Genomic DNA, 22,642 nt, shown 5'->3' with positions numbered 1-22,642 from the left:
ATCTTTGCTAGCATTATCATCGCTATATAAAGTACATGCATTCAAAATATCCGGTAAATTAGGACTGATTTTTAAGATAAGATATTGATTTCTTTTAACCTATCTTGATTATTACACATTTTTTATCCTTTGTTTGTGGTATTTAGAAGCAATAGGTACACCCACTTGCTGACGTATAGCGTACAGATTTAATTTAATTCCCAAAATTGGAACTCACCTTTATCTATTTTCTGCGTATCATATTTCTTTATAACTTACTATAAAAAGGTGTCTGTCTATCAGTCCGTTTATGACGGCTTGCGTTGTGATTAACAGCAAAATCATTAAACGAATGTTATGCAGGTTTTCACGAGTAGATGTAATCATTCTTGAAGATGGTTTCGTACCTCACCAAGTACTGATGAATGTTGTTACTTAGGTACCGAAAAGAGTTCTTCATATAAAAGCCTCATTGTCAATTAACATGACAGTCGGGAAGCGAGGCCAGCCGCGCGGCCGGTGCATGCCAAAATGAAATTATTCCCCGTTCCCTTCCACCATCGGCGGACGATAAGCCGATTTCATCTAACCTCGTTCAATCAGCGAGCTCTGAAACCGAATACCTACACTCGCACAGATTTTCACCAGAATAGTTTGGGAAACAGATACATTTTTTTCCTTTTTGTATCAACAGTCAATAGGTACATAAAATACTAAATGATTAGATACATTTGAGAAATACTTACTGTATCTACGTAATACACAAACATATCAGTTTGTTTCGGTATGTAATGCGTTTCTACCAATGCGTAAAAATCCAATAGCATTTAGCGAGTTTACCGGAGCTCTGGCTCGAAAAGCAGGAGTAGGAACGGGTGGTTTTTAGTCAGTCAGAGTCTGACACTCCCTCTCGCCTCGCCCAAGGCGGGAGAAGTCATTGGATGATTTTTCAACTTAAAAAAATGCATTTCGGAGTCAGTAGATATAGATCACAAAAAGTGAGTAAATCTCAAAATTTACTGTTTAGTAATTGGTTAAGCTGCATTAAAATGTTCGTTAAATGAGAGATGTAATAAACTTAACGTTTATTGACAAGCGTGTAAGATTTCCCTAAGATTATCTGTAGATACTTATGTTCCTCCTAGTGCGTTTTGCTGCTTCACTCATTTAACTCAGTTCAAAATAAATCTTAAACCTAATGACTTTACATACTTCAGAAGAAAATACTTTGACGTTGAAAGTTTGCAATGAACCTTTAGTCTGGGATTCGAGTGTGCAGTGTGTATTTGCACTTGGTATTGTGGAGGCTCTTCGTGTCCGTCTGACACAGGCTGAGAGGTGCAAGCTTTAGGTATACTTCCCGCCAACAGCAAGACATACATGGTCACTACTCACCAGCCTCTAAAAGGATAAGAATAACACGGTCACACAATTTATTTACTTGAGGTTTTGTTTCACAGTTTCACTGGTATTGTTCTGGACAAGTTTACAGTTACAATAGAATATATTAATTTATATGTAACGCTGTGGTAGATAACATTTGTCTTCTTCATTTATTAGGCCTTTTGCTAAAAGATATGGTCTCACTTATATAGATTTAGCTGAATATCTATTTGTTACATGGATGATGGAGCGCAAGTATTATTTTAAAAGCGCCCTTTTTATGGAATAGGGGGCAAACCACACAGGTTACCTAATGGTAAATGATCAGGGCCGCCCTTGGACACCCGCTAAACCAGAGTAGTAACGGACTTTTACACTTTTTGAAAAAGAAGTACGCTCTTTTCTTAAAGGTTTGAAGATCATATCGTATTACTTACCATTATAATAGTTATTAACTAATGACGTCTTTAACACTGAATTTTGAAAACAATAAGCTTTCAGTTGTAAACACAAAAACAATAACAACACATATAGGCCCACATGAAAGGTATGGACAGATTACTGACAAAGGTACGAGGACTCGAAACCCGATAACATGACATGCAGACAATAAGCCTTCATCGGCAGCCCTCTGTCATGAGAGCCAAGTATACTTAGGCAGTTGTCCCACCAACGGCGAGTGAACGACTAACTATCGGCTATTTTCTCGCTCAAGAAACGTACAATAGATATACTTTCCGTGTAAACAAAAGAGATGCATATACAAATAGTTGATCGCTGACTGTTCACACTGCCGGCGAGTGCTCGCTTCACTAGTTTGTCGCTGAGCGACAAGAGCTATGAAAGATAACACTCGCTCGGCGACACTCGCCAAGCGATTAAAACTCACGCCGAGCGAGCAACCAATGGTCATTTCTCTACAGTGCGTATCGCAGTGCGAGTAATCGCCCGCCTCACTCGCACACTCGCTTATAGCCGAGCTACACAAATATCAGAACTACACACTCGCTCGCCACGTCTCGCTTAACTCGTTTCTAGTTCTAGCTCTACTCGTTACTCGTTCATCGTTGCCGGTGGGACAACTGCCTTAGAAATGTAGAATAGAATAGCTATTATGAATAGTGAAACATGTCTATTAACTACCATATATTTGGGCACATACGTACACGTATACCTATCACATTTCACCCTATTTTAGCATCTACACTTAATATTGATAACCTTGTTATTTAGACAGCAGTTTCGTAGCTTGTATGGAATCTTTTACTTGTATAATGTAATTGATTAAACGCTTGTGTTACGACTTGTATAACTATCAGTCTTCTGAAATTTATTGTGGGCTATTAGAAGATGCTTCGTGTGTGAAATTTTTGGCAGTATACTTTGTTGTTGTTAAAGTTTATGTTTTGTTTATTATTTTATCTTTTTTAAATACCTTGCCCCATACTAGGACTTTCTCTTGTGTCGTGGGTGCGTTTACAATGACAAGTTCACATATGACACTCAGATCCGAAACAACTATTTGTGGATCACACAAATAGTTGCTTCGTGCGGGAATCGAACACGCTACACTTTGCACAGCAGCCGGTTGCTCAGCCACATCACCAATGCAGTCTAATCTATTATATAAAAATAAGTCGGGTTTTCCTTCCTGACGCTATAACTCCAGAATGCACGAACCGATTTGCACGGTTTTGCATTCGTTGGAAAGGTCTCGGGCTCCGTGAGGTTTATAGAAAAGAAAATTCAGGAAAAAATTAAGAGACAAGCAGGAAAACAGGGAAAATCATTGGTGGCGAAACGGAGTTCGCCGAGTTTGCTAGTATCTTATAATGTTGGTAGAAGTAAAACAATAGATTTTTCGCTAGAAAATGATTGTTTATTCTCGTAAACTGCACTGTTACTTTAATTAAGCTACTGATGGGGCCGGAATTTCGTACCGACTACTCTGAGAAGAAATGCTGAAACAACCTCAGACGTCTCAGTCACTTGTCTTGCTACTTGTAAGTACGATTTTGAGCCAATATTTAGTTTTATCGTCATCCTATTTATTCTATAATTGCAAAACTATTCCATACTTACTCATCATACTCATTGTTTACCATCAGGTGATCCGTCTGCTCGTTTATCGGCTTATTCTATAAAAAAGGACGTACATTGACTGCCTCGTTGGCCGAGTGGTTGCAAGTGCGACTGCCGGGCAAGGGGTCTCGGGTTCGATTCCCGGGCCGGGCGAAGAATCACTGGGCTTTTTTCGGTTTTTCGAAAATTTCTCAGTGGTAGCACGGAGTCTGGAAATGTGCCCGGTATATGGCAATAGGCTCACCCCCTATTACATGGGACTTATAAACACAAAATGGTGAAAAGTGGGTTACATTGTATAGCGGTATTACGTGCCGAAATGTGCACCTCTGCCTACCCCTTCGGGGATAAAAGGCGAGACGTTGTGAAAGGACGTACATACTATGTGCATAAATTTATGAGCACAAAAACCATTTCATTCTCAAGTATTTAATATAGGCAGAATTTAGTACTTTTCCCAGACCATTTTAAATTCTAGATTAACTTATGAAGTACACAAAACGGCTTTCATTAATCTTAGTTTCATAACTTAGAGGCCTCTTTGTTTCTTTCAGCGCCCTACTTAGTAGGGAACGGGTTTAATTAAGATATCATGGGAAATAAACCTTTCAACTTAGTAAAATATTAGTCTCTAGAAGTCTGGATTGGAATACGTTTTGCCAGTTGTATTAGATAGGAGTTTTTGTACAGTAAGCTGTTAACTTTTAGCCCTATTCCAATTTTGGCAATTAAACATATGAAATATGCCTATTAGAGCAGTATTTAGATATATAATATAGTATGAGTATAGAATGTTATTTTAATCAACCTGGGAATCGAACCCAGAACGTCTTTGTAACCAGCTCAAGTGCGCACCACCATACCTACGATGTGTTGTGTTCTATTCAAGGTTTATCAGATCATTCCTAAGTCTTAGAAGGTTTAAATAAGTTATAGACAGACATATTTTATTTATTTATTTGTTTAATAGTATAGAACCCACTTATTCTAAGCAATACATGTATTGTACAAAATATTATAAAATACATTATGGAAGCTATCTACAACTATAGCTATAGGTAGGTTTAGGTACAGTTATGTACAAGAGTACTATTTATAAATAATAATTATTTACAAAGCAATTACTGAGTACGAAGTAAATTGCGTTACATTAGTTATCTCTATTACAGGTAAACATTACCTCCACGTACGGTTTGCCAGCGAACGCATCGCACAGCGCCGGGCTCACAAAACTTTATAAGAAATACAACTCCAGAGTTTTCATGTTTCCACAAAGGCTATAAATCCCACCGTTCTGCTGCTTTTGCACTGTTTACTGTTCACCTACTCGCAATACAGTTTATCACGTGCACTACAACAACGCATTCACAGTTTAAAGTTTCGTTTCTCGTGCAAAAGTTACGTGTTATCATCACATACACTGCTGAACACAATTTTTAACTTATAGTCCGCACTTATTGATTTTCTTTACAATATTTACTGGTTTACTTATCCTACGTAGGGGAAGGGTGCGAATGGCGGCTGGTAGAATCCAGGGTAGGCAGGCGGTGCAGCGGTCGGTTGCACCGGGATCGATGACGTCACGTATGACGTCAATACGGTTGGCACAACTTGGGTGGTGAATAGAGTGGTGTATACTGTCTTCGCACCAAACGTTAATTTCAATACTTGACTATTTGTAGCTGTAACCTCTGTGTTCACAACGACTGGTGTTGAAATTACCGAGAATTGCTGCGGGAACAGTGGGTTAAGTGGGTTAAGTGTTTGTAAAGGCAACGCGGGCAAACTGCTGGTTCCGATTTCGTATTCCGTTTTGGTTATTGTCGCTACAGGCCTAGAAATGGTACTTTGAACTGTCGTCTTGCCATCATACACTGGAATCACGTGAGACTCATAAATAGTTTCGTATTTGATTACAGGTTTAGATGTGGTTACAACATCAGGAATTTGAGCAGCCGCTGCAGGATTCAGGAGTCTCAAGAGAGCAAGTTGTTGTGCCTGTTCTGGAGTTAATGCGGGAGTGGGTGGGTTGGGTGATTCAGTTACGTGGTTAGCTTTGTTTTGACCATGAGCCTTCTTAAGTCTCAGATGATTTTCTTGCATTCTATATTTGTCAACTTCAGTAAGGTCAAAGTCTGATCCAATGTTAGCGAGGTCTAGATCCGGTGGGAACACGCGCCTTGGTACTCCGTCTTCGTCTTCATTGCTATCACCAAAGTCTAACTCCAGATGTAATTCGGAACCAGCTTCATCCAGACGACTGTTAAATTCTTTAAGAGTTTTGCTCGGTATAAATTGGAAGAAGTCCATAGGAGGTAACGTTTTAGTTGCAGTTACGAATCGAGTAACTTCATAAGTTTGAATGAAAGTTAAGCTACTAGTCAAGTTTACGTCTTTCACTACGGGTAAAATATGAGTTTTCAACATGTGCTGAGTCGTGCTGAATGTTTCTGTAACAGTTTCTAGCGGCGGTGTTTCCATGTCTGAAGATAATGTTATCGCGGGGAGAGTAGCTATACTTGAGTCTAAGAGATTATGGTCCTTTTCATAAGGAGATGCTGTCGCTAATATGTTTTCTGTCAACGGTTCGTTGAGAGAACTTTGCGAGTTGATTGCCTGCGTGGGTTCTATACGCTTTTCAATTGTAGAAGTTACTGTAATTATACGAGTGTTTTTGACACGTCCAACCTGGAAGTAAAAAAAATATTATTAGAAAAATTTTGTTGAAGATAAAGTCAGTGTGTATTTGACAGATACATTACCTGGAAGGTGTAAGGAGACTTGATAGTAGCAATTTCATAATAAACATCTCGGAAATCAGCAGGAGTAGAGATTTCAACTTTCAATGTTTCCACTGGCGGCGGTTTTTCAATAGAGTTGTCCTCGGTGTCATTTTCAAGGAGAGTACCGGGACCACTCTGTGAACCTGATAGTTCTAAATCATTATCAGACCTTGCTTGCGGCGATATATCATTGCTTTGCGTATCATCAAGAAGCGGATTTGAGTTAGGCGTTGTTGGCTGCTCGTCATCAGCGTTAAGCTTGCGAATAGTCACTTTAGGCTTAGGACTCGTTTTGTATTGCCAGCGACCTGATCCCGGGGCGCGGTTCAACTTAAATTTATACACACTGGTAGTAGGTGCTGGGGTCACTTGCTCAACGGGTGTAGGCTGAACCCGAGGTTTGAAGCCTCGTTTCGATTGGCTGTCGTTGTTGCTCGAGGCTGACACAGTAGTCTTATGTCCAGAGTTGCGGTTGCCTTTCCTTCTGTTGGAAAATGATGGAGTCGCTGTTTCACTGAAAACAGAGACGGTTGCCAGTTGAGGCGTATTCACGGGGCGACCAAACCGTGTACTGAAAATAAAATATTTACAATTGCCGATGATCCATTGATCAGTGATTATTTAACTACGTTAAAGCTTTATTCATCAGCTCAGAAGTCATGCAGATGCAATGAGAAAATAATTTAGACAGGATGGTCGGCAATAGTATGACGGTCATGTGTCGAATTGATGATGTTATTATATCTATATCTATGTATAATATGTATGATTAATAGAAGGGGTTACAAAGACTTAACAGAAAAGTTACATTAGCAAAAATCATCTGAAATCCTTACAACATGCATTAAATGTTACAGTTCTTTTTAGTAAAAGCAGAGGTAAAAGTAGAGTATTTTAATAAAGGTGATAATTTAGGAAGTCAGTATCCTTAGAGAAAGTGCCAAAAATTAATTCTTAATATGTTACCTTTGTGTCCGTTGTGAATTATTATTGTTTCTGTTTTTGAATTTCTTGCTCTGGGCTGGAGGTGGGCTGCTGTGGCTTTCAGTATCTGCATTGTTGTTTTGAACTCGGTGACGGTTTTTGAAGGATCCTCCACCGTTATTTTGACGCCGTGTCGTTTTTCCATAATTGCTATCATCATCATTAATGGATGGGGTCGGTTCCAAATGTTGCCTATGATTTTTGGATATCGAAGGTCCAACTGTCTTCAAGATTCGATGAGTTGGAGTAGGAGATATTTTTCCTCTATGTCCTGCTTGTGGCAGCACTTTAGAATTGCTGTTCAGTACCTGAGCGTATTTACCAGATATAAAAGTACCAATGACGCTAGTTTCATGAACTGTTGTTAATCCATCCTTAACAATCGTACCTCCGAGCGTTGTTACCAAGCCGAGGGGATGGTCATCATCATCTTCTGGAGGTGGAGTCGGTTGATGCCTGTTCTTGTGGCCGTGCTTGTGTTTTTGACCAGGTACCTTTGAGGGTCGTATGTTAATAACTTTGTATGTTTCTTCAACAAACTCAGAAGGTTGACGCGACAAAAAGTCATATTCAGGTTCGCCGATGTTGTTATTGGTAATCAAGATGGCAGGCTCTTCTTCAGCTTTGCTAGATTTAACTGCAACAACGCTGCTGACTTTGGAACTAACAATAGATGGTGGAGGTCCTTGTTTTACTTCAACTTTGCTGCTTACAACACTGGTAACAGATTTCACACCATCGTTTTTCTTGTTTTTGTTGCTCGATTGTGAGTTTTGTTTGTTTGATTTTTGGGACGATTGTTTAGGAGAGCTGCTTTCAACGATTTTGGACGGACCAGCGACTACTTCAACTTTAGTTATGATTTGTTTTTGCTCTTTTGCGACAGATTTAGGTACATTCGGAGATTTGTTGTCCTTTTTCGGTGGGGACGATACAACTGAGACAGCACTAGATACCACAGCTGGGGCGGCGGGTTTGTTAGTTTTATCTTTATCGGAAATTTTGCTTGGTTTGATCGCTTCAGGCTTGATACTGGTGACTGATGGTGGAGGTGGTTTTGTTTCGATGATGTTTTCTTGAACAGATTTTTCAGTTTTCGGTGGTTCTGGAATTAAAGAAAACAATATTGTGAGTTCGCTATTTCAAATCACAAAAATAAATAAACAAAAAAGTTATCTAAGTTACTGTAGATAAAACAAAGAATTGACCTGGTGGTGGAGCAGACTGGGGTGAGAAGACCATGACTGTGTTGCCAATAGTTGTGGTGAAGTCCAGAAAACCGTAAACAGTTTGAGTGAGCAAGTTGCCAGCGGGTGCGGCGTTGATTGGGTTGCCTTGTCCATCGAAAACGGGTCCGTCAGCCAGGGACAAACTACCTGTAATATTCAAATTGAGCATATTAATAAACTGCATAGACGGTGTAAGGGTTACCTCTAACATCAGCCTCCATGATTTGCTGTTACGTTTAATGTGTGCTCGTCTACTTCGATTATATTTTAACAATATCTATTCAGAAAAGCTAATTGACTTTCATAGAACATTTATCTAAATATTGTATAACCGATCAAACTAAGAACACTTCATGTTAAGCTCGCTTGCGAGAGTTTTTATGATGAAAACTCGGAGCAGAATGTATTGATAAAGGCGAAAAGCCAGTAACAGCGTTACTTCGGTACCATTGGCTGGCAAATGATCTGTGATAGTACCTTCATATGGCTTAAAAAAGAGAGAGTGTTTACAAACAAAGTCATTGTCGAGGTACGGCTATAGTTAACCTAATGATGTGTGAACGTTAAGAAAAAGTGGTTGATATGAAAACAAATGTCGAGCTTCGCCTCGAATGTGGGTTGTGACTAATGACATGGCTGTGTTTGGGCGTGCGAATTTTATAAAGTGTTTTTTTTTGTTGACTACGTTGATCAAGTCATTCATTATAACGTAATCCCTATTTTAATTTATACACGTGGTGGAAATACGTGGTTGATTGGTACTTTACCAAAGAGAGATTCACTTTATACATTTGTAAAACAAAGACCTTGTGACTATTGTTTTCCGTAACATAGGCACATTGAAGTCATACAAATAGACTTTCGTAAACTATAATGGGTTCCGTCCTACTAGTTCACACAAATATCAATTAAATAAGTTCTGCGAGCTTATTTATGTGTGACATGTTTTAATGACAACATTTAGTGAAAAGAGTTGAGTCAATGTATTATCTAAATTGTTTTCAAATTCAAATAGACCTCCCAGTTTTTATATCGCGACATTACTTACTTAAAAATATCATTCCACATAACAGTCAGTATCTTACGTATTTCAACGAGACGTATCTACTAAACTGACTTCTATCCGAGTGCGCGTAACAATATAAAATTTCAATTGTGCCTCTGGCATTGGGAAGTGAGTAACAAATTCCAGAATCGTGTCGCTATATCCTTGTTACTTCCGCACCATTTGTTGGCAAGTGGGCTGAGATAGTCCACCTTAGATACGGATCGAGGATCACACTCGTCCTCTATTCCAATCTATGTACTTTAAATTACTCTGTCCCAAAACTTTGTGTTTTTGTCCTTCTAATACACATTCACACATATTCTCACGAGCTGTTAGTCGATAATCCTTATTCATGAGTTTTCGTATTGACATGTTTACCCTATTTACGCATTCGTAAGTTCTATTCAAACTTTTTCAAATGTATTTACATTGCGAGAGTAATATGAATTTATTGGAATATTTTCGTCATCGGAAATATTTGTGGGATAATATTTTCTAAACAAATTCTGCGGAATACACTCCTGTGATACCCTGCCGCAGGAATTCATGATATTAGTTCGGATATTGGGGTAGTTCTATGTAAGTATAGTTTGGCTTTTATTACGATAGAACTGAGTACACAAATGTTTACCAGAAATATCGTATGACTGAGATATTTTTACTTTGTTACTTTGTGTATTGGTACTAAGTAGAGAAAATGCTATGAAATTTTATAGATGAAGTTTCAGAGAATGTTAATATTATTTCATTGCTGTGTCCTTTTAGAAAATTAGAAAAGTGTAGTTAGTATTGAATCAAATGTTCGCACTTACATAAATGGGCGGTTATCGCCAAAACAGCAAATAGTTTTCGATCCATGGCGTTTGATTCTTGTACTATTCACAAATTAGATGGATGTCTGGTGGAGTCGCGCTCTTGTACCGCAGTACAACCTCATTCTGTGGTGGAACCTGAAACAATTCAAAACAACTATAAAGTATTTGCAAAATATTACGAAAGTGGTACAAAAAAGTAACAACAAAAAATAAAACAAAATGTATGTCAGAGGAATATAATTCGTGTAGCTATTAATGTTCGTATGAATGAATACGAAATCAACCCGTGAACCGCAACGCATCGACGGACAAAATAATCAGTCGATATGCAAAACGTCGGGCCACGGTCACCCGTCTCATTTCAGCGGGCGACCGATTTCATTGCACAAAACCAATACAAATTTTAATATAAACATGTTTGACCGATTGCTCATTGCCTCCGTAATTATTATGGTATTCCCGACACATTAAAACGTTGTTGTTTTAATTCAATTTCGGATATATTTTATCGGCAATCATTTACGCCGTCGGTGACAATATTTTACATTGATTTCGGTTATGATTTGTATAATGAATTGAGAGCTCATATAATTAGTTATGTTGTTTATTTTAGCAGTATCGACTTCATTATCTGTGCGAGTTCTAAGTATTTCACTCATTATCTTTAAATCCCTTATTTATAAAGCGCTATAGTACATTTCAGTCCCGCCTGTTTATAAAGCTGTATAATTTACGATGTTCCCAATGATTACGGTTGGCAATTCACGATTGGCATCCTTTGTGGGGTTTTGGCATTTGAAGGCGCCATTCGAGGGACTAATCTTAAGGCCGCAAACATTAGCGAGAGTACTCAGAAATATGGTTGTTTATTGATTGAATTCTTGAATAAAGTCTTGACTGAATAGTTTTAAAGAGACAGCCCATTTCAGGTCCGTTTCATTTCGAGTCTGTTTGGAGCAAAGATCTAGTAAGGACTGTGGACGTCAGTACATGTAATTAAGTACATACCGCACCTCTCAACGTGACATCTCTAGGGACTCTACATGTATAGGTGGATGCGTCCAAGCCAAATTCCCGGGCAGATTGGCATCCATTGTGCCTACCACCGGCTCAGACGAGGCTGCATAGCGGAACGTATTGAAACCATTTGAATGCTTAGTGAGTTCCGATTGTTGGCACCGAGTGCATTGCAACGGGTAAGGGAATTTATGGCGTATTATTATGTACCAACTTGAGCACGCCTTTATTGGATAACCTCAGCTCAGTGTGCTGCGATGATGTTCAAATTACCAATTGATTGACTGTTTTGAAAGGTGAACAAGACATAACTAGAATTTACCTCACTAACCCTTAATTGATGATCAGTAAGCTACGGTAGACTTGATTTCTAAGTTCCTATATCCTATGAGGTTTGAATGAGCAGCCATTACGTACTCGATCATAAGACAGGACTCTGGCACGTTGTGAAAGAGCCTGCCTCCTTTTGTGACCGTGTTGGGGGTTCAGTGTGTGTGTGTGTGTGTGAATGGCCGAGGTATGCAAGTGTTTGCTCGCGAGATGGCGCGGTGATGGAGCGGTGATGTTTGTGGCTCCCTCCCGTCTGGAACTATTCAGCCGATGCTCCTATACCGGTAGCGATAGCACAACAAATTGGGATGATATTTTGTGCTTTTTTAGTCTTCTTGCTAAATAATTCTTTTAGATTTGACTGCACGGTTGATGCGGTGGCTGGGAACCGGCTGCCGCGCAACGGGTAGTCTACTCTTTGTGTGATCCACAAATTGTTGTTTCGGGTCTGGGTGTAATGTGCATGTGAACTTGTATGTTTGTAAACGCACCTACGACACAGGAGAAAATCCTAATGTGGGGAAACGCTTTTTTTACCAAAAAAAAAAGATTTTGAATCTTCTAAGTGGATTACCATATAACTAGTTTAAGATACGGAACTTACTTTTGTCTAAGTGAAGTGCAAAATGTACTTGAAAGGAACTTGTTCAGACGTAACGAAAACCGGTGTAACTTGTGAACGTTTGTTCCTATTGTGTATTGTCAACGTAATAGATGTACGAGTACATAACTGCGCTTTCCGGAATTGGTTAGCTGATGTAGAAGGCCGTCTGCTGTTACATAATTTGTTTAGAGCTTATCCTGTGTGTGTGGATTTGAAGTGAAGTTCTGTTGAAATAGTGATTTATGTTTGTCTGTTATATAACTGAACATGTCTTCTTTTCTCCAAACGTATAGGTAGAGTTACTAAAATATAGTTGCGGACATTATTCTAGACTATTTATGATTATTTAGCTCCAATCTAGAATACCTAGAACTATTTTCTCGGTAGACGTATCGCTAAACGCGCTACTAATGAGGCATCCAATATTTATTTTTCCTTATTACACCAAATGTTAGAGATTTTATTTGCGAACAGTTCAACTTGTATCTGACCAAGTAGGCAGCCGGTCGGTTCATCCCTCTATTCAAACAAAATTTAATGAGGCGTACGCCCATACACGAGTGTGCGCACTCTCCCACAACCCCGCATGATCCACGATAATTATACGCACTACTTATACCGACCGAATCTGTAATGACAGCCCTAATAAATAATACATCAAAACAACCCAAAATTGTCATTAAGCGAAAATCATACGTCAATATACATACTTAAGTATTAAAATGCATTGTACGTGATAATTAAATAACAAACAAAATATTGTTGTTTGAGAACGCCGATGGCGTCCGCTGCATTGATTAAAGATGTTGATTAAATTGTACAACGTAATAGTTGCGCGAGGCAACCTTAAAATTGCACAAAAGAGCGGAAGGCAGTACGGACGGAAGATAATAATGAATAGCTACGAATATTTTTGTTCAGACTTTCTCACAAAACTTTACCAAACAAATATTGCTAATGAGGTTTAATTGAATTACTGGATATGCGAGCTCGAAATAATTACCCCAAGGTTGCGAAATAAACACGAATGGAAATATGTTGTTATTATGTTATGTCTGATAAATCACTGGTATGATGCGGTATGTATCGCTATTGCAAGTCATCACGTTGAAGAAATCATTAACAATAGCTATCATCATTTCCTATTCTCATTCAAAAGGTATTAGGGAAATATCATATGATGAGCTTGGGATGGGCAGTTTGGTACAACACTGTGAGAGGGAAATACTGGCGGACTTTCCAACGTTTAAAAACTTTCAAATCACTGGAATATTTTCGTATTTTATTACGCGATATTGGCAAACTGATCGCATTACATTCGTAAGCACATAGTACGCGAAGAAAGTTTATCGTCGTACAAATGCTCTGCGTACAACAACTACAACTAGTAAAGTAGTCAACTATTTTACTCAGGTGTACGTCTTATGGGGACGTAAATCGGGATTTTCCAGAATGTTTTACGAGTTTCTATTCAGTACAGAAAGTGTAAGCCTCTTTTCAGATTTCCAGACGTCTTATAAAGGATTTAATCCTCGCCTTGGAAATGTAAGGATGCGCGACAATGCATCATTTCTTCGCTTTGCTTATGAGGAAAAATGTATTCAATCCTATTTCTTACTCTCGATAAAGTTTTCATATATCTAAAAGGCTGTCTCTAGAAGCGTGTATTATTGCTGAAATAACTCAAGGGAGAAAGAATATTTCGTTAGAAAAATATCAGTGGCTGTACTAGCAAGGTATGTAAATATTTGTCGATCGTTGTCGGTAAACTAGAGACGAATGTTGTCCGATAATTTATGTTGGCAACCGTGCCTATTGTCGGACAAACAACGCGCAGGCTCGTGGCCAAATTTATATTCCAAGTTTGGGTGAACAAGGGCTGCCCACAGAAATGCCCTCCCGACTGAAACCGATAAAGAACTTACTAAGCAGAACTGATACAAATGACCGTAAATAATACAAAAGCTTAATGTTTATTCTTTGTTTGTGTGAGAGTTTTGTAGAGGTGGAGAAAGTTCAGTACTTATGTGTGGAGGGACTGAATTAGATGCATTTGTAGCGAAGGTTTTTGATTCAATAAAACGCAAGGATACGAGTGAATTCGTAGTCCGCGCAGAATATTATGTTAAGTAAACAAGCTCTCGAGGACGGGCACTGACGCACCGGGTTACACGTTGCACTTTTCGCTATTGGGGATTACGAACAAATATTATATTTCTTTTAAAATATTTTACTTTGCGCAAAATTCCTTAAAAGCTTGTCACTTTTCCACGAGAAGTATTTTACCTACACATTTTTTATGATTCTAAACACGCTCTAGACTTGCAAATTGATACGAGCACACAGAATCTTAAACATCAAATTAACAGTTCTGTCTCATAATTAGCATATAAAAAATAAATAAAAAAATCACATTGGTATTCCCTTTGTAATTGACATTTAAAGCGATATGAGTACTAAGTTGAGCCTCCTATAATTTAAACGAACTAACGACGAACTGCATATTAGCGCAGAACAAGTTGCAAGCACATAGATACTCATTCATTCTAAATCAGCAGTTAAGTTGATTTCCGTGTAATAATCTGCGCTGCATGCGAGGGTACGGCAACTAGTTGGTAATAAATAACGGTTTAGTTGGGAAAGCACAATTTTCCAGATGAGAAGGGGCCGAGGCTCGGGGTACGCCGAGCCGTTTTGGCTGCATCCCAGACACGTTTTGCATTTTATTCAAAACGTTGACGTGAAGGATAAAGTTTTATTATTTTACTACTTTGACGTGATCTGACTGTGCCTGAGTGATGGCGTACCTGCTGATGTGATCATATTCAAATCGGGAACCTGTGAACATTTTGCGCATTCTTTGCACTCTCCCAGTTTACGGCGAAATTGGAATTGAATTTAGATGTCTTGCTTAAACATCGTGGAAAGGGGTTGAATATTATAATCTACAAAGAAATCTTATACATATTAATAGGAAGAAGGAAACAAAGCATGTTTATAATTTTGTTCACTGAACTTTTCCCATGTTTTCTTGACAGTGTTTTGATCGATTTTAAATCTAATAGATGCACAAACATGTATAAAAGAAAAAGCATGCATTCAAAGTTAATCAAACTTATCTCAGTCTGTTTATCTTAATAATTACGTACATGTTATTGTCTCGTTTACATTGAATGCAAATTGTCGACATGTGGAACGAAAGGTCCAGGCATGAACATGTTAGACATACCAAATGACTAATGAATCGTGATCGAATGTGAACGTGCAATAGTTAAATTGTTTGAATATGGATTTTAAACGTATGACCTTTAAGTTCCCTTCGCCTTGGCCCTAGATTAGTTCTTGTCATTTATTTTTTTAATAATGATAACTTTGTTAATTATTTTTGATGCAATTAAGGGCTCACATGGTCTCATTAGATGACTAGACACAGACGTGTCTCCTTTTATTAATTTAACGTAACACACATAATTAATGCCAAAATGTACTTTATTCTGTAATTTGTAGGTTCTAATTTTGTTTGAACACATTATTTATATAATTAAGAAAATGTCTACGAGAATTAAGAAAGAATATCTGATGGCTACGACAAAGGTTACGCGCTACGACATTGCTACGCAACGCTTAAGGGTACTTAATGTCAATGCGATTGGTTAGAAGACTTACGTTTCTTAACTACGATGATACATTTGATGTTTTTTTTAAGTGTATGATACATCCTAGTTATTTTCTAAATACAACTTCTGTGTATACATATAATGTCTCCTGTGTCTCCATGCTACATATTATAGAGAGTATTGTGATCATTTAAAACATAGTTCCAATGAACATTAGGTGTGAGAATGGTGTAATATTATTGTATTGTACGTCTCAAGTTTGTACCACAAACCGTGAGTCGAGCGATAAATTAAAGTTTACGAGCCCTAAAACTCACATCTCGGCTATTTGCTTCCAATTCCGTATTAACAGTAAGCAGCCAGTGAGCCATTGCTACACTAATGACACGTAACTATTTTGATAGCCTATATCTGTGTACAGCCCGTACAATATTGTCTAGTCTTATTGTAATGGATGGTCATATACATAGACCAATATGTGTAAACTAAGTAGTATTTATTTAAGTGAGTGCAGCCAGTCCAGTTGTGATTAATTAAAGTCCTTGGTCAGCAATACAATACAATACACTACCGTTATAAGTACCAACGCTTTCGGGCAACCACACAAAGTGGTCCTAAGTTAGTCTTTAGAGTAATGCGAGTACCACATCCGTCTCAACAAAGCGAAAATCCCTGAGAACCTTGCTCACAATAGTTCAAGCTAAGTATGCATCAGTTAAATGTGAAATTGCAAAACAAAACCGTGAGTAACTTCCTCAATGAGCTCGGTTAAAATGGTGCTCCTTGGAAATTTCGTAAGTCGAACCCACGAGGCATTTTGATCAGCATCGCAGTCATGAGTCATGGGCGCGAGTCAAGTCGCGGCACGAAGGCGCGCCGACACCGTTTGCAACGAGATAAAGAACAATAGATACTAACTACCACTATGGCAGCTCACCAACAACCCACCCACCAGAATTCTTCTTATTCTTCCAAAATACATTATGACGTGACCTCCACTAACCTTAGCGGAGGTCACATTAGTCACATTATAATACGTTGGGCGGGAGAGGTACTTAATCCGTCTTAGTAGCAGCCAATTATGTAGCCTAGCCGTATACTTACATACCTTTTCGGATTAGACCGTGAAATTATGCAATGCCTTGTATTTTTTGTTAGCAATGGCTAGGACTTAAATATATTGTCTAAAGGTAGGTCGTACGAAGCGATGTACCCCTGAGGAAAACAATACAATTTGTAATAATAGCTTGTATTTACGAGTCAACACCGGAGGAACAAACAAATATTTTACCTAAAATTTATTCAGTAGTTGTTTACAGGCGCAACCATATTAGGACAAATAGGTAGCTATCCCAAACAATTGCGAGGCTGTTTACAGGTTTCCTAATAAAAGCGGTTGAATACGACCTCCTTGATTATGTATTGTGAGTTAGAAAACAGAAGCACCTAGAGCGAGGTCTGGGAGGTATTGTGCCCTCTAACAATGCGATCGATGCCGTCCGCGACCACAGCAGACAAAGGACAGGGGAATATTGTTTGTCACAAAATTTATTATGGCGGCAGACAGAGTGGGACGCGCGCGGTGCGAGCAACATATCCAATATATCAGCGGCAACAGTAACGCGGCTGAGCGCAAACATATTTACGTGCTGCGCCTCGCCCGATTGTCGGCTCGCCTTAAACTACCATGTGTTTGTTATACTCAAATTCTAACTATGATTCTGTGTCGGCCACTCTCGGTATTGTGCATTGGGGGGAAATCATAGCTCGTTGTGTTCTCGCGTCGAGTTTACAAATCGTCGCTACGGTATTCAAGTACTTGTATGGGACATAATGCACCGCTTATTGCATACTTACGTGCCATTATTGTTCACATTGTCTTGTAATTTAGTCAATAATAAAGTGGGACCGTGAACACAAAGTATGAATTATCTAGAGACGGTAAGGACTAGACAAGGTGGCGACGGCCGCCACATTCCTTTCACACCTTAGCGCAGACATGGCGATAATGAGCAGGCTTAGGTGTTAAATAATACTGTTTATTAGCCGATAATAATACGTTAAATGATATTTATGAGTATTCAGTCACGAGCAAGAATATTAGAAGCAGGATGTATAGTAAGAATTGTCTCAATTGACAACTTACTTGTAACTTATTGTCCCCTTTACAATGTTTTATAATAAACGGGACTCGGTATTGTAAACAATTTTATACAAATTTTAATGCTATCTGAAATAGACTAACATAACAACCTAGATCTTCAAATAAAAATGTCTGATTTACCATTTTATTCGAAATGAAAATGTCATGAAGTATATCAAGTTGAAATGATCCAATTTTTCCATTTGAGTGCAGTGCTATAACAGCTACGTATATACAATTTGGTTGGTTTGAATGGATGTGTGTAAAACGATCGTTCACCCCTCGGACAAACATGGGGTCTTCGCTTCGTTTACTGTTCCCTTTATAAGTCAATTCCGTGCGAATGGCGACTACGAGACTTGTTTACACCATGGTTTTATGTTTCTTCTCCATTTTCGATGACTTACGTATTGTTTTATCTACTGAGTGCCTTATTTCCATATACGTTTGTCGAATTACCAGTATAATTACGTATAATCGTTGATTTTTTGGTCGTTGGGTATTATGTTTTATTTCAAATAATTGTTTGGTTTTGTGATAATATTTTAGAATTGGTTTGTGTAGGTATATGACATAATAGGTCTTTACAGTCATCGCATAAGCATTGAATAGTAGAAGTTGGTTTTGACAAATATTAATTAAATTAAAATCAGAGTTTTAATTACAGAAGTAATTAGGTTAGCAATACCAATAAAAGTAAATAGAACATTTTGTTGAAAAAAATGTGAAATATGCTAGAAAGTAAAAGGCGCAGAAGTTTGTATTACAATTGCTGAGAAACACCATTAAGACAGCGAAGAGGATGGGATGAATTGTCGTAAAAAATAATTAATTAAGCGTCCCCAAATCTGGGCAACGAGGAAGGCTGGCATTCTTTTCCACATTAACATTCTTTTAGTGAATTATTCATGTGCATTTAATTGAATAGCATTTAAATTCATTAGTCTTGCTCCACTCTTATCTACGTAGAATTTGGCCATTATCATTTTGGTGCTCATTTTTCATGAGTAGGTGTGCCTTAATTCTGAAGATTACTCTGAACTTCCTCGTTCAAGTAAATGTTACTTCGAGACATTAGCTTTTACAACTAAATACATTACCACGCTCGTAGGTGCTACGTATCGCTGAAGATTTGCAAGAGACTCACGATTATACTCACCTATTGGCGTCAATTTCATTATTCAGTTTTAGTATTGAGTTTACGAGATTCGTAGAGGTGCTATAAAACCTCAATGTATCGTCTCCCTTATCATAAACATAGAATAAGTAGCTCCATCGTAGCCCCGTTCAAAACTGCCCACGTAGCCAACTAGATGGCGCTAGTCGTAAATATAACTCTTAATACTGCCATATCCTAATAAATGTCAGGGAGAAGCACTTATGATGTCACTTTACTCTTAGAAGACCTGAATTTTGCATGGCGTCTTATTCGTAGGATAATCTTATCGCAGAAACGAGCTATTTTCCTTCACATAGCAAGTTTATTTATATTGTGTTTCTTTTTTACTGCGTGTATATGAGAACATAGGTTGCACTGAAAAGGAGTGTAGACACTAGAAACTTTTTTCTTGTCATTTCAGCCAATGATGAATGAATATTGAGAACAAAGTATAAGAAATCTTCTAAAAAGTTTATCTGGTAGCTGTAGGTCCGTCTTTTATCATTCCAAGTAAACATGACAAGTGTTTGCTGTCAGCTCTTAACGAGGATATTCCTTCCATTTATCTGTTTCAACAAAAATTTTGAATTTTAGATCAGTGAGTGGCACGACGCCGCTTTTAATGGATGAATAATACCATTCTCTAGCGGTATCCCGTAATGGAGTCTCGAATATATTTCTGCATTCGCATTATTTTGACATCTTGAGTGCTTCGCGACATCGTTTCAACGACGAGCCGTAATTTCATTCTGAACAGAACTGTGATTGAAGTTACCTGTGGGTAAATACCGGCTCAAGTAATAAACTTTGAGATGAATAATAGCTAGGGTAGTTAGGAAAACATCCAAGTTATATCGCCCATCATCGCAAGTTGGTAACTTAACAAACGAAAGTTGTCGGCGAACTGTGAACAGATGTAACAATTCTATTGATCTTCTAGATTGGCGAGGTTATCAAAATAGTTAGTTATATGTTTTAATATCGCTTTGTAAGCTGCTTCGTAAAGTTTTGTTGTTTAAACTGAACTATTTTATGTTGATAGTAAATCATGAATGTAGCTAATAAATTATTCAGGTGATTTTGTAGGTGAGCATTTGAAAATCAAATGGAAATTGAAACAGACATATTTATTGAACGCGTAAAACAAAATTTGAACTATATTTGAAGAAAATGACTGGTTCTTGCATGAATTTAATTCCCAGAGATGGTTGAGAACTGTTGAATGTTTTAATTTTGGGAGGACGCATAAGGAATGTAGAGTTTGTGTTACCTACTTGTATATGTGTATGTGTAGGTAATACATATTATGAAAGATTATATAGAAATGATGTACATACAAAGTACTAGAATACATTTATTTATTACGAATGCTAGTTACAAACGTAATTGCTAGTCTTGATGTTATTCTGATTAGCTGTTTCTCCGAGGCAAACAAGTCTCCATATTTTTCTCACTTAAACGCTTCTACGATAAATATATGGAGTAAACCTTCATCTTTATAATTTTCCTGGTGAGAATTATTTACTTTGTGTACTATTTACTTACGTCAAATGTTATTATTATGAGATTTTATGTACACATTGGACATTGGTACTACCTAACTTTTTAGAGTAAAACTACCCTTAGTACGAGTTTGCTTTACGTACAGCAAAGTAATCGAAACGAGAGCGCGTTCGGCGCTCTCATTGGTTGATTCATTCGAACCAGCCAATAAGCCGAGGGTCCAACGTGCTCTTGTTTCGATTACTTTAAATGCAAAGTTAAGTCATGCTAAGGGAATGCATAGTAAACATTTTTTTCATTTCCTAATTAATAGCCATGTGATATACCTCCTGTATGTAGGTACTTATACCGTCAAGTTCTAGAGCTTTCCAGAGAATTTTTCTTTAATGACATAACAAGTGAGCTCCCTGCAGTAATAGAGTTGGGTTTTATGTCCGCCATTAAACCTGAGTCGTGTGATTTTATGAGAAAATGGCAGGTAATGAGAACTTGACCTTTTAGAACAATAAAACTGAAGAGGTTACTTGTCTAAGGTCGTCCTTGACCCGGCATCGCCAGGAGGAAGGAACCTTTGGTGAAAACTAGATAAGAAATGTTAAAATCGTGACAAATCTTTGGCACTTCGCTCGAATCACTTTGTTTAAGCTTTTGTCGGGTTATCTAAAATGGTACAAATTACTACAGTTGCTGCTTTGCGTGCCTACCGCTATTACTCGAATAACACAAAAAGGGGTAGTTTTTTTTGTTTTAAAAAGAAATAGCGTCTATTTAACTTTGGGATACGTTTAGGGAACAGAGAGTAAAGTTCCCTAAGAAAAGGAGGATCCTCCGACCAGGCGAGGTGATCAGCCTGGCGGGCTTTCTGCCCAACTGTTGTACGTTGGGATTTTCTATCCATGTTAATTCGCATGCAAACTTCATATGTGCGATGCAGGATATTTGTGACGTCATCCATTGATTTGCTCGTCGATAGTCTATGTGCGACTTCTGTCATCTGTCACTTGTCATTTGTCAATGTGTCGCCACATCACTCCCCCCCAAGACCGGAGGTCGATCCTGTTGAGACGGCTGTCGATGCTTGAGATGAGCGGTGCCAGAGCCAATGTCCCTAGTTCCAGTGAGTCGGAACTGTGCCGCTGAATGCCCAGTGAGTCGGGTGAGCGGTGCAGGGTGATACTCCAGTGAGTCGGAGTAGTGAGGCTCGCAGTGTCCCACGGTGAGTAATTGATGCAGGGTAGGTGCGTAGTGGCGTAGTAGTCTGCTTGACTCAGACCGTGTGCAGAGATGCTGTGCCTAGACGCTGATTAGGGAAGACCAGGCTGCATAATGTAGCGTATGAAGGATGCTGGTTGGCTGCGATTGATTACCGCTCAGCCTAGGTTTCTTCACGACTTTTTCCTTCACCGTTTGTTTGACAGTGGTGTCGAAATAATCTTAGAAAGTACATATAAATCTCTGAAAAAGTCACATTGGTACTTGCCGTTGGTAGGTTTCGAACCCGCATTCTCAAGCATGAGAAGCGGGTATCTTGAACAACTGGGACACGGCTGAATTGACTCAGTCTGTCGGGATTATCATCCTGTTTTACGTAATTAATTAAATAGTTAACTATTAATTTAGAAATTTCACGTCTGTTACGGAAAGGGTCCTCGTTAGTCCCTCATATTATTATTTTAGTGCTTTTGCTATATCCGAAGCCGTAATCATAAAAACCTTTATTACTATTTAGTGACTACTTACTCAATGTTTGTCGAAACTGTTGTAAAATATGGATCATATAATATAACTGTTCGTAATGACCAATGTAAATGATATTACTAAACATACTAATGACTTGTAAGCATCAAGATTATGTACTAAAGTTAGTTCTCAATTCTATGATGTGGGAATGATAGCAATCCTCATTTCTTGAGATGCGTTTGTAATGCCTAGTACGAGTATTCTGGTCGAATATTGCATCAATGCA

At 38.3% G+C, this 22,642-nt stretch overlaps 1 protein-coding gene across 6 annotated transcripts in view; it reads right to left on the bottom strand.

Moving 5' to 3' along the window:
* Window positions 1-4,385: 4,385 nt before the first annotated feature.
* Window positions 4,386-22,642, bottom strand: part of LOC118263348 (mucin-5AC) — a 136,479-nt gene continuing 118,222 nt past the window's right edge. For 2 of the 6 annotated variants that reach the window (XM_050705672.1, XM_050705673.1), the window contains 5 exons: window positions 10,301-10,438; window positions 8,420-8,587; window positions 7,194-8,316; window positions 6,207-6,741; window positions 4,386-6,132 (listed from right to left, as the gene is read on the bottom strand). In XM_050705672.1, coding sequence (XP_050561629.1) covers window positions 4,933-6,132; window positions 6,207-6,741; window positions 7,194-8,316; window positions 8,420-8,587; window positions 10,301-10,346 — 3,072 coding nt within the window. In that variant the 5' untranslated portion in view covers window positions 10,347-10,438 and the 3' untranslated portion in view covers window positions 4,386-4,932. Of the gene's footprint in view, window positions 6,133-6,206; window positions 6,799-7,193; window positions 8,317-8,419; window positions 8,588-10,300; window positions 10,439-22,642 lie in introns of all 6 variants that reach the window. The other 4 variants (XM_050705671.1, XM_050705670.1, XM_050705674.1 and 1 more) reach the window with 3 other exon arrangements.

Source organism: Spodoptera frugiperda, chromosome 27, assembly GCF_023101765.2.
Source record: "Spodoptera frugiperda isolate SF20-4 chromosome 27, AGI-APGP_CSIRO_Sfru_2.0, whole genome shotgun sequence".
NCBI lineage: Eukaryota > Metazoa > Arthropoda > Insecta > Lepidoptera > Noctuidae > Spodoptera > Spodoptera frugiperda.
This window is presented reverse-complemented; position numbering and strand designations above follow the sequence as displayed.